The sequence below is a fragment of the Sturnira hondurensis genome, unplaced genomic scaffold, assembly GCF_014824575.4.
Source record: "Sturnira hondurensis isolate 20B ecotype Veracruz unplaced genomic scaffold, ASM1482457v3 Scaffold0008723, whole genome shotgun sequence".
In the NCBI taxonomy this organism is placed as follows: Eukaryota; Metazoa; Chordata; class Mammalia; order Chiroptera; family Phyllostomidae; genus Sturnira; species Sturnira hondurensis.
This window is the reverse complement of record NW_028081354.1, coordinates 3,625,556-3,638,794: the sequence shown is the minus strand read 5'-3', so window position 1 is coordinate 3,638,794 and position 13,239 is coordinate 3,625,556. Positions and strand designations below refer to the sequence as shown.

Here is a 13,239-nt window from a genome sequence, read left to right as displayed (position 1 = left end):
ATACAGCACTGCTCTCTCTCTCTCTCTCTCTCTCTCTTTCTTGCAGATGGCAGTAAAATGTTGTTACAACATTTTCCAAAACATATAAAGTTGTTTTAAGGATAGGGGGACTTCATTTTCCCTCTAAATCATGCACAGATTATCTATTGGATAGGGGTAATTCTGTGTGAATTCCCTAGTTACCTTGACAAAGTCCAGGAATGAGTCCTGGATGGTTCTTGAGTTCCATTCTCATTCTTTATCTCATACTCATTATGGCTAGAAGAATCCTATGTGCTGAACTAGCCAAGGCTGGATTATGGGGAATGGTGAATATTTTTCTCAAAGCTTAAGTATTGAAACCTGGAGAAAGGGCATATCCAAAAGGAAATTGATGGACTCAACTGTTTTTAGAAGAAAGAGGAATAGATGGTAGACAAGAAAAAAAGTCCTTTATACCAGGATATGTTTTAAATATTCTTTGCCTGTTCAAAAACTAGTCTCCTACATATAAAGCAGCAGAGTATACTGGCCTGAAAAAAGGCACCATGGCCAAAGGCACATGGTCTATGAGTCTGGGTCTATGAATTCTGGGTCTAAAAAAAACCCAGAATTACCATCTGGAGAGTAGACCCCTTGTAGTACAGGCTTCCCTGACTAGGTGAGTATTCTAGGAATCCATCTGTATCAGTGTACCAGCTGACGTTGTTGTGAGAGGCAGTGTTTGGCTTTGGTGCATTTTTCTGAAGACTCAGCGCTTTTGCCCATTTCATGATGGGTGATTTACAAGCACACCTGCCCACACTGAACTGAATGTTCAGCAGTTTTCGGCTAAAAAATGGTATGACCCCCTTGCTCCACCCTCTGTATTCAGCAGATCTCGCTCTGAGTGACTTTTTGTTTGTTTCTGTGGGTTAAAAAACTCCTCAGGTGGAGACATTTTGCTGATGTGGAAGGGGCAAAATAAAAAATGGCAGAACCACTGAAAGGCATCAAAATTGACAAGTTCAAAAACTGTTTTGAGCAGTGGAAAAAAATCTTGATAGGTGTATGGCATCAAATAGAGAGTATTTAGAAGGTGATTAAAGTTTAAACATGTAAAATAAATATACATTTTTATAAGTAAATTCCAGGGTTTTTGCTTCTCCCTTGTATTTTAACAGAGGGTTTGGAAGTTAAAAGGTAACTGGAAGAACATCCAATTCAATCTCACCATTTTAAAGACAGGGAAACTAAAACCCAGGCAGAGGAACAAAAATGCCAAAAGGTGCACAGGTAAAAAGTTGGTGGCCAAGACAACCAACTATCTGTCTACTGACTTTTTGGTTTGTGTGTGTGTGTAGAAGGTCATCTTTATTTAGTGTATTAACAGCAAAAACAGCAACAACAAAAAAGTGTAGCCTTGTTTCTGGTTTTCTTCCGCCCCCAAATCTCTGCAGTGCAGTTTTGCTGCACTCCGACAGAAAGCCTCATGAAGCGCTGAGTTAACCTTCCTAATTTCACTCTGGTCCCCAAGGACAGAGACACTACCTTTCTTTATATAGGAACTAGGGCCACTTGTTGCTTTAATGGGCCAAGTTTGGAATGGTGCATTGAACAGGGATATCTTCGAAAAACAGCTTCTTAATTGCAATGCAGCCTTGCTCTGGCATCTTGATTTCCCCCCCACATCTCCAGCCAGAGAAAGAGAGAAAGGCGCACAGAATCATGGAGATTTCTGCCTGCTCCTCTTTCTTCCTCCTACTAGCACCTCTTTTCTGCCGTTTCCGGCCCTCGAAAACCTGTCACCAGCCCCGAAGCATCTCTGGAAATGGGTAGGAGGGAGCCTCACACCTGTCAGCGCCCGAGAAGAAAGTGCGCTCTGCAGAGTTTTCAGTCGCTCCATCTCTTGAGACGAAATGAAGAAAATGGGCAAGTGTGAGGCTTCCACCACAGATTTAGTAGCAATTTCGGTCAGTTCATCTGGCTCTGGCCCCAGTAAACCCTGAGGACCAAGAATGTAGTAGTTCCATTCCTAACGTTTCTTGTCGGCATGTTTTCCTACAGGCTGGCCCAGTTCCTTGGCCCGAGTAAAGGTTCTGTAAGTCATGAATCAGGGTCCTGCGGGTATGTACGTTATTTTCTTGAGAGAAACTGGCATGGGTGGATCAGCAGTAGAGAGGGTCTTCCCTTGATTTCCATCACTGGTTTCTGCACCTTGCAACACCCCGGGGTTCTCCCGGAGCTGACAGCCGGGGCTTCGGACCTCAGGGCTGGGAGCTGTCAGCACCAGACATCCCGGCCCCATCTCAGGGCTGACGCCACTCGTGTATGTGGGTGCAGGCGGGCGATCAAGAAGAGTCTACAGAGAGATGGGGGCAAGAGCTCGTCCCTCGCCGGCGACCAGCAATCCTTAGATTCCCTGGGGACCTAGAAACTCCCAATCGCCGGCACTCCTCCACAAAACCCCGGCCCCCCCCCCAAACCGCCACCCGCCCACCCACACCCCCCTTACTCAGCACGCAGCCCCTCCCTGCGTGATGATGCAAACCAGTGGGGAGGGCGGGCGCTGGGAAGGGTGGGGAGAGACCGAGAACTAGCGAGGGAGGGAGAGAGTGGGAGGAGGAGAAGAGGGAGCCGAACGACCATTTAAAGCGATAGCAATCCGTGCCCTCTCCCCAGTGCTGGGCTGTTGAAGAGCGCGAGCAGCTAGTCGGAGAGCGCCAGCGCGGAGCGCCGGCCGGCGAACCGACAGCGCACGGCGCCCCAAGCTGGCTGGCGCCGCGGGATCCCCTACACTCTCCCGCATCCCCTCCCTCACCCTCAGTGCCAGCAGGAACCCCTGGGCTTCCCCGCAGAAGCTTACCCCGAGGGGCCTGGACCCCGGTGATCCCACCACGGTCCCTTCCGGCGCCGCCGCCGCCAACGCCACCGCAGCAGTCGGAGCAGCATGGTCCAGCTGGGGAAGCTGCTCCGCGTCCTGACTTTGATGAAGTTCCCCTGCTGCGTGCTGGAGGTGCTCCTGTGCGCGCTGGCGGCGGCGGCGCGCGGCCAGGAGATGTACGCCCCGCACTCCATCCGGATCGAGGGGGACGTCACCCTCGGGGGGCTGTTCCCAGTGCATGCCAAGGGTCCCAGCGGAGTCCCTTGCGGCGACATCAAGAGGGAGAACGGGATCCACAGGCTGGAAGCAATGCTCTACGCCCTGGACCAGATCAACAGCGATCCCAACCTGCTGCCCAACGTTACACTGGGCGCGCGGATCCTGGACACTTGTTCCAGGGACACTTACGCGCTCGAACAGTCGCTCACTTTCGTCCAGGCGCTTATCCAGAAGGACACCTCCGATGTGCGCTGCACCAACGGCGAGCCTCCGGTTTTCGTCAAGCCGGAGAAAGTAGTTGGAGTGATTGGGGCTTCGGGGAGTTCGGTCTCCATCATGGTAGCCAACATCCTGAGGCTTTTCCAGGTAGGGGGGCGCTTCCTCAGGGGTAGAGTGCGCCTTACTTCCCGCGCTCTTTATTCTAAAAAGCTGGTTTTGACTCCAGGGGTGCAGGGTCAGGTCAGCCTTCGCGCATTTCCACCCTGGAGATCCTGCCGAATCCCTTCCACCCCACCCAAGGAGGTGCCTTCCCTGCTTGGTTCTTCTCCCTTCCATCTCTCCCCTGTCCGCGCTTCACTCCACCCGGCTTGACATCCTGGATTTATGGCCCCATTTACAAGAAGCAACCTGCGAAAAACAAGGCGATGATTTAAATGGGTTTGCATTAGAGTGAAATATGGTCCGAAAACAGGCTTGTAAAAGTGCGGGGCTCCTGTGAGAGCGGGTTAGGAGCATGGACTATGAAAAATGAGAAGAAGCCTCGAACCTGGGCATTTCTCAACTCCCCAGCTTCCCAGTCCCAAGCCGCTTGGCAAGCCGCAGCTACCTTGGGAAATTTGGAGAAGAGCTTAGGGAGGCACCACTTAAACCGAGGGCTAGGTCTTCATCTACATGTGGATGATCATTGCCCACCTCTCTTGGGTTGGATTCCCCCCGACCTGTAGCCTGTCTCCACGAGGGCATGGGGGAAGGCATGAGGACGCTCCCCAAGTGGGGAGATGCCACCTGCAGACGTGACCCCCCTGGTGATTTGCTGTGAGCAAATGTTTGCATGGTCTAAATGACATTTGCAGTCCCGGCTACTGGCAGGAGCTGGGAGATGAGCTTTGTAGTCCTGCCACTTCAGAGCCAGAGATGAGCTCATGCTAACTGCGAAACGAAATCGCGTTCGTTGCCTCCTCCCTCCGCCTGTCCTTTCCCAAGACCTCCCTCACGCAGGCCCCCAACCCTAATCTTCTTCTCCTAGGACGGTTCCTGGAGCCGGACGAGGAGGCTCCTGGAGAAAGGCAGTGAGTGGGGTGCGCAGAGCGAGGCCGGGTGTCCCTAGGTTCCGGGCGCCCGAGGGCCACCGCGAAATTGGAAGAAGGCGGATGGGGCAGCTGAGCGATGGGTTCTACCGCAGTGCTCCCCAGCCGGCAGCTCCCGCAGCCTCTGCCCCGTGGCTCCTGTGCTGCCTTGGGTATAAATGGATGGCTTTAGGGGTTAAGAAATTGAGTTTTAGGGTCTAGTGATTGTGGGTTCCCTTCTCCTTGTTTCTTCATGTTCCTCCCTATGTACCTTCCTCTCCTCTTTCTCCCTGCTTTGTTTTTTCTTCATTTCCCCTCCCTTTCAACATCTGCTTCTCTTCTCCTTCTCAACCCCCACCTACAAGTTTTGTGTTCATCTCTGTTTTGAGATGATCCCTTCCTAATGCACAGCTCTCTCCCTGCTTGATAGTACCCAGACCCAATTAATCCCTCCCCCAGATATTCTGGCGGACTCTGGTGCCCTTATGCTTGCCTATTAAAGAATTGCCTCTCAAGTGCTTTCCCCGAGGGTGTCAGGTTTCTGGAGGGGACTCATTGTGAAAGTCAAGCTGTCACCACATCAGCTCCCAGAAGAGTGAAGTTTGTTTCTGTGCCAGAAGGAGGGGTGCCTTCCAAGGCTGCAGCCTGGTATGGCCTCTGGACATCTGAGCCACCCTAACACCTCCCGAGTGTGCCATTTTGGAGATCACTAGATGTTTGCAAACCCAAAAGTGCTTTGGACCTAGTCAGCCTTCACTCTGACTTGACACTTTCGGAAAGAACTTGAGTTGTTGAAAGCAAAACCCAGAAGTGCTTCTGTTAACCCCTGAACTTAAATCTAGACAACTTGAGGGGGCAGTGCTGAGGGTGAGGATGAGGTCAGAAATCACCTGAGAACCCCTGGGGCAAATCACATGTTTTTTTCAGAACCCTGGGGGTTGAAGGTATGTTTGGTGTTTAGCATTTTTAGATTATTTTGCTGTCTGTTTCTGCCTTTGCTCAGAGCACGGCAGTACTGCAGATGGGTCTATCAGAAAAAAAAGAGTGAAATGTTAAAGTCAAGAGAGAGATTGCAGACTAGGTTGAAGGACTGGGCTGAAAAAGATTCCAGGGGGTGCTGATTCCTCCCCTGGTGTGTGAATTTGAGGCACTTGTGAGGAGAGAAAGAGCTTGCCTCACGCTTAGTTCCCAATTCCCAGGGCTGGGAAGGAAAGGAAGCGAATGCTAGCGTTAGCAGTGTGGGTTGGGAGCAAAGCCATTCAGAGAAAACTGTCATTTTCCTCTAATTTGCAAATTGCAGATATTCATGTTGGATTGAACAGCTGAGGAGAAAAGAAGCCTCCAGTTTTCACCTGCATTTATTGAGAAGAGGCTGGTGGTGGGAGGAATGCACCAACTGTAGACCATGCTGCAAGCTGGATATAACCATTGGTGTGGGCATTGGTTAATGATTGCCCACATTGGAATATTTAGCAGCCTTTTATGCATGTGATCTTAGAGGCTCCTGGCATGCAATCAAATCCCCAGGTTCCCAGACTGTGTAAAGCTTCTAAATGAATTGGGAAAATAGAAGCATACAGACCCATTGTTCAAAGGCACAGTCAATTTAGGGAGAGGAAAAGAACCAGGTGAATCTTCTCTGGGGTTGCTAGGTTCAGCTCAATTAAAATTGTCCTATAAAAAAAGAAACTCCTCTAAATGATTGAATTCCTAGCTCTCCAGAGTTTTAAGTTCTCTCTTCCTCAGTCCCTATGGGTTGTTGTGGGGACAGTATCAAACCTATAATTTGTGACAAAAATGTATGGTGAGATAAGCTGCTAGGCTTGAGGAAGGAATGACTTAGTGACTTAAATGGGGGCTGCTAAGCACTTGAGGGGCAGGAGGGAGTAATGAGATAGTAGTAGATGTAACCAATGCTGCTGCTGCCAGCAAAGCCTGGAATGAAGTTCATTGCTGACATTTAGGACCTAGGCAAGAATGTCTCCTCAAATGTGAATAGTGTCTATGACTTCACATTCTCACTTGCCTGCTGGTTTTCCAAACCAAAGATATAAGCTGGGAAAGTCCTTTCTCTCTCTCTCTCCTCTTTTTGCACACTAAATTGGTTAGTAAGTGACATGTCAAAGGACAGGAATCATATTCAGTGAGTCTTTCAAATCCAGGAATTTGAGGCTAATGAAATTAGTGTGTGGCCAGGGCTCTGCCAACTGTAATTAAGTCCTGTACCTGCTGCCCTGCTACATTTTCAGCCTCAAAGAACCATCCAGGAGGAATTGCTGGAGAACTGTTTCTGAACCTATATGAAAAATACTCTCTAATGCTAAGAAAGATTAAGTGTATATTAATATCAACTATAAAAATATATTTAAAAAATAATTACAGGGTGGGGATAGCTAAAAGCGGAGAGCTTATATAATATTGTAACCAGAGGCTAAATCCCTTGACCACTGTTTTATGGGCTACAAGTAAGATATATTATAGTAGAAAGTAATGGGAATGTTTTTATTCAGCTTCTCTGTTTTTGACTTGAGAGCAAATACTACCTCCTGACTCGGAATGAACAATATTTCAGTGTAGTGTCATAGTCTGAGCTGTAGACTTGGAATTGAATGGCATCTGCTTCAGTTTTGTTCCATCAAAAGCAACTAGACGGAAAAACTGGTCCACTTGACCTTTGGTGGAGCACGTCACAAATTTAAACCCATGGACCTGATACCACAAATGAAATACATTTGTAAATTTGTGTTTTCTTTCTGTCCATTGAAGCTTGAATATTATCTCAAGCTTTGGGGACATTTTATACACAAGTGCCTAGTGTTCTTTCTTTTTTTCTTATCTATCTATCTAGTTGTCTACCTCCCGATCTATCTTATGTAATTGGATAGAACCGGGCACCTGGTATGGTGTGGTATTACTATTGTGTGTTTTTTTAAAGCAACTCTAACCTACTCTTTTTAAAATTTCATAAATATAGATGTCGGTGCCATTTAGAATAATCTCTATAACAATCTCTGCCTCCACATTTACTGTGTTTCAGGAAATTTACCTAACATATGGTGAGTGGGCAATTTTTAAAGGGACATTTTTAAAAAGAGCAGAGAGGGAAGGAAAAGATATAAGTGCATACTATATTTGAAGATACCCCCATGTGTATTTTATGTGTACATACTCATACAATCAGGATGTCTTTGGACATTTTTTCTTCAAGAATCATTGAAATAGTGTATGTCTCTAATTCAACTTTGAAAACATATAGAGTTTAACAAATCACAAGTGCTCTATTTTTATACATATAGGTTTTGCCATGGATGTAAAAGACTGTAGCCAGATTACACAAAGTATGCTCTAGTCTCAATCCTGCCATTAATTAACTTTGTTACCCTAATGGAGTCACTTACTTTTTATAGGCCTTATTTTCCTTATCTGATCATTTTCTTTAAAAAATGTAGTATCCAGGAGTCTCTGGTGTCTTTGTGTTACAGTTTAGGTTGGAGAAAACCTGCTCTTGTCAAATCTTATAATGTATTTCCGATTTCCACCTTGAACATTTGAGTGAGTTTGAGGGATCGTTTTAAGAATATATTTTCACATAATCATCTTAGTGACTGATTTCCCATATTTAGACTTTTCCCTTATTTGTCTGTCAGTGTGCTCCTCAGTGATATATACTAAGGCTAGTGATGAAGAAAATGACTGCCTAGGTCAACTTACTGCATGGCTATGACATGGGACAGAGAGTAAGAATGATGGAGTCGCAGATATAGCTTACATTATTTAGTGTCCTGTACCCTTTTATCCTGCAAAAACAACAGGCTTTTCTTTTGGAAAACACAGGGCCTCCTCCCTGGCCCCAGGTATGATTGCTTCAACTCTAGGCATCTGGCCTTGGCTTGGCCTGTCAGAATCCTCCCCCAAACTTTTCTGTCAGAAAGAAATGGAGAAATTGTCACTTCTCTCTGGAATTACAAAGCTGTGGAAATAGGACTTCAGAACTCCCAGTGGTCATCCAACACAAGAGATTCTGTGGGGAAAAAAGTCATGCTGTGGTAAGCGGGGCTGAGTGATGGAGGGAGCCAGAGCTCTATGGGTATTCTGGACCTCCTAAATCCAAAGGACTCTAACTGCATCCCTGAACTTCCAATTTCTAGCACTTGCTGTTTTGTTTTCCTTAACATTTTCTTTTAGCCATATTGAAAGCAATTGAAAGTGTCAGAACTACAACAGCCTAGTTCCCACATGTATATAAGGCCCACTGACTGGAATTCAAGTGAAACATCTGATATCTTCTATACTTTAAATATAATTCTTCTAGCCCAGGTTTGGGATATTCAAAACTATGCATTCTTCCCCACTTTTCCCAACATTTACTGTTTTAGTTCTTTTCACACGTTTCCCATCTTGATGCCGTTGAGAGAGACAGCAAACACTTTCTGATGTTAACTCTAGCCTCTAAGTCTTCAGTTTGGAAGCCTGAGAATCATTCTTGATTTCTTTCATTAAAGCAAATCTTGTGTTGATATCCCCAGGGCACAGAAGCGTTTTCATGGCATAATGGACTACAAAGTACATTAAACTCCTGGGGCAGTCTACAGTACACATCAGGCCTAACTCCTTCTCATCCTCTTTTACTTTAAGAGGCAAAAAAGAACAGTTGTAAACACATTTTTCTAACAACTACAATGCACATATGTTTATTATTTAAAAGGACATTTATGCAACATATAGTCAGACTAATTAATTCATGGACTTTGGTCAATTAGCACAGCAAATATATGTTTTAGGCACTTAATAAAACACAAAAGTATATAATTTTATAGGTAAATATTTATCTGAGAAGAGTACTAGGCCAGCACACTTAATATTATTTCCGTGTTTGGCAAGTAACCTCCTTTCAATTATACCTAATACTAAATGTTTCTTGGTTGCAGATTATAAGATAAAAAATATGTGAGATTACAATGACACAGGACACATACCTTATTTTAGGAGATCAGAAGTTCTAATTTCTTTTTAAGAATAGTAGTGACCGTAATAATAATAATCTGAGTCCTCACTGTGTGATGTACTATAAATACCTCATCTCATTTAGTCTTTACAGTAGTCCTGCAAATGGCATATTTTCATCTCTGTTGTGCAGCTGAAGCAAGTGATTCTCATAACTCAAATCACATCACAGGTGTCAAAGTCTAGTTTCAAACCTAGATTTGTCTGACAATATCCAGGCTGTTAACCACTAACCGTACTGCTCAGTTGTTGTACAAATGTAGAAATGCTCAAAGTGATTATAGATTTGTCTACCCCGGAATTATAGTGGCTTAAAGACATCAAAGAGGCTGATTGCTTAACCACATCTGTTTACAGAAAGATATAATATTTTCAGTTCTAAAACAAGATTAAATCTGTGAATCCATAGAAACTTGAGCATACAAATTCTCAGTTCCAAATAAAAGATGTTTGTTCTTCATCACTTAATAGGTATCCCTGTATGCAGGCAATAAATATATGGTAGACTTTTCATTCAAATAAGTAAGAAAAGATGTCTTTCTTTGTCCTGATTCAATGCCCATTATTATGGATTATGATGGCTCTTCCTAAACTTTATTTCATTCACTCCACTTTTTCTACAGACCTCAAGTGGGGAAATCCATCATTCAGATATATGTGCAAAGTGAGAGGACTGTATTAACACAATTGCTGAAAGTCAAGTTGATAGAGCACATGAAATACATCCTAATAAATGCAACATTAATGTTTGTGTGGGCTGCAGAGTGAGGAGTAGGAGAATTTTAAGTTTAATGGATTATTTTTCCTGTTGCTATAACAGTGCTGCAGTGTAATAGTTTTATAATTGATCATTTACAGAATTCTCCATCTCCATTGAGTGGCTGCTGTTTTTTTTTCTCTTGGTCTTGATAGGAGATAGCAAGAAAGCCAGATCGAAGGGCTCAGCCTGCTTTTCTGCATTATTGTTTAGATGCAAATATTTGAATTTGCTAAAGTAGTATTTAAACCTTTTAATCATGTTTTAAAGTAGATTATGGTCTGAAAGTATTAGCATAGGAAGACATAATGTAGGGTATTTTCTAGTAGAAAACACACTTTTATCAAAGGATTTATCAAAATTTTTGTGTATGGCTTAAGAGTAAAATTCTGGAGTTAGACCTAAATTTAAATGTATACTTACTGCTTATTATGGGTATGACTGTGATCAAACAGGTACCACACCTCTCTCATTAATTTCCTTTTCTTTAAAATGTGGATAATAAAAATGTACTTTCCTGATTGAATGTTTGTAAGGACTGTACAAAACCTTCATGGAAACATGCTAGTGCCAAGTCTAGCATGCAATGAGTGTTCTGTTTATTTAAAAGTTATTCTATTATTATTATGCTATCACTAAATGTCACTATTGCTAAATTTGCTGTAAAATTACCATTATAATTTATGATGGATTTCACTTTTCTGTGTATTTATTTATTTATTTATTTATTTATTTATTTATTTTTAATGATACTACTCAATGGAATGAGAGTTCCCATTGCATTGCTGAAATCAGTGATGAAGTTCATAGACCTAAGACAGCAAGGAGGCTGAGAGCAGTGGGCCTTGAAGTTGGCCAGCCCCCAGTTTGAATTCCATTGTGATCCTCTTCCAGCTACAGAAACTTGAAGTTACTTAAGCTTTTTTGGCTTTACTACTAGTTTTCTCATCTATATTTTATCCAGAAATATTTTAAGTACCCCCATATGCACTGTTCTACATGTTAGTACCTATCAGTAAATAAAATACACAAGTCTTTCTCTTTTTCTTTCCCTTCCTTTCTTCCTTCCTTCTCCTTTCTCCCTCCCTCCCTCCCTCTCCTCCTTCCCCGCTTCCTTCCTTCCTTCCTTCCTTCCTTCCTCCCTTCCTCCCTTCCTTCCTTCCTTCCTTCCTTCCTTCCTTCCTTCCTTCCTTCCTTCCTTCCTTCCTTCCTTCTGTCTCTGTCTCCCTCTCCCTCTCCCTCTCCCTCTCTCCTCTCACTTCTGCCCTCTCTCCCCTCAGGTTACACTGCCATGCAGGAACAGATGAGAGTTATAAATAAGTCTGATGGATTTATACGTTAGAATGTGATGAGTACTATGGGATAAGGAAAGGAATCTGGAGCACTGAAGAGTATTGGTTTGTGAGTGCTAGAGGGGTGTATGGGTGGGTTCTCATTTTAAATAGGGTATTCAGGATAGATTTCATAAGGTGACAATTGAGCAAAGACTTGAAATGAGGGAGTTGTCCAAGGGATTTGGGGGAGGCCACATGCTGAGAGCAGGCACAGCCAGTGTCAAAACTCTAAGGCAAAAATATGCTTGGCAGGTTAGAGGAATATCAGGGGGTCACAATGTCTGAGTTAGTCAGTGGGGAAGAAGGGGCAGCAGGAGGGCTTGAGAACAGAGGTGTGATGGGATAGATTGGGTAGGTCCTTTGAGGCCATCACAAGCATTTGTCTTTTACTCTGAATGTAGGCAACCAGTGGTAGGATTTTAGCACAGGGGCTCCACAATTTGTCTCTTGTTTTAAAATAATAAGACTATCTGTGGTATTGAGGATAGGGAGAAAGAGTGGAATCGGAATCTGAAGAGGAGATTACTGATGTCTATAAGATAGATGTTGGTGACTTGAGCTAGTATGTTAGTAGCAGATGTTTCAAGAATTGGCAAATTCAGAAAGTTGTGACAGCATTTCTTAGGAATTGAACGTGAGTCATGAAAGGAAGAAAGGGGGCAAGGGCAAATACAAGATTTGGGGACTGAGCCACTGGAATATTGAGGTCACTATCACCTTAGATGGAAAAAGCTTAAGAAGAAACACATTTAGGAGACTAAATATTAGTTTTGGCAACATATAATTTGAGATGTTTTCTTGAGACCCAAGTAGAGATGTTGAATGTCAGTTGTATGTGCCAGTCTGCAGTTCTGAAGAAAGGTCTAGACTGAAGATACATTTTAATAAAATAACAATATTAAGAAGGATTACATGAAAGTGTCATTATAAAGATTAAATGAAATAATATGATTAACACTGTGCTCTCAAAAATTTAATAAACAGTTAGCTAAAAATAATGGTCTGAAATGGAAAAATCCTGTATATGTTATCAATTAACCTTTGACAACATTTAATTTAGGGGCACTGACTCTCTTGCACAGTCCAAAATACGCATATAACTTCTGACTCCTCAAAAACTCAGTGGTCCCTTAGTGCTGTGGGAGATTCATTCCAGGACCCTCACAAACACCAAAATCCATGTATGATCAAGTCCTTTATATAAAATGGTATAGCGAAATAAATACAGTCGGCTCTTCACCTCTATGAATTTTCAGTCACAGATCAAAAATATTGTTTTTGATCCACAGTTGGTTGAATCTGCAGATGTAAAGCTCTGGATACAAAGGATTGACTGTATATTTGTTCAAAAACATCTGCATATAAGTGGAAACATACAGCTCAGACCTGAGTTAATTAAGGGTCAACTATAGTTTATATTCACATTAAAACTGAGCAAAATGGTGTCACATTATTTTACTGGTCTTTGTGACCCATTTTAGTTAAGATATTATAACTGCAAACATTTAGAGTGAACATTCCAGTCTTTTCCCTTTCACTCTGATATTGCAGCAATAACCACATTTTGTAAGGTTTAAGTTAGTTGTAATAATGTACCTCTTTAATTAGAAGTAACTGTGGACAATCTAATTCAGTGCAATTATACATACACATGCACACACACACACACACACACGCCTCATCAGACTCAGTGGAGAATTTGTATCACTGATAAACATTAAAGTTAAAGCAGTTGTCCCAGGATTCAAGGAAAAGTAATGTGTTTGTCTTATAATATCTGTATGGGTAACTACTTTG

At 43.2% G+C, this 13,239-nt stretch overlaps 1 protein-coding gene across 1 annotated transcript in view; it reads left to right on the top strand.

The window, feature by feature from the left end:
• Window positions 1–2,846: 2,846 nt before the first annotated feature.
• GRM7 (glutamate metabotropic receptor 7) overlaps window positions 2,847–13,239 on the top strand; it is an 888,187-nt gene continuing 877,794 nt past the window's right edge. Inside the window, exon 1 of the mRNA XM_037055712.1 lies at window positions 2,847–3,427. Coding sequence (XP_036911607.1) covers window positions 2,909–3,427 — 519 coding nt within the window. The 5' untranslated portion in view covers window positions 2,847–2,908. The remainder of the gene's footprint in view (window positions 3,428–13,239) is intronic.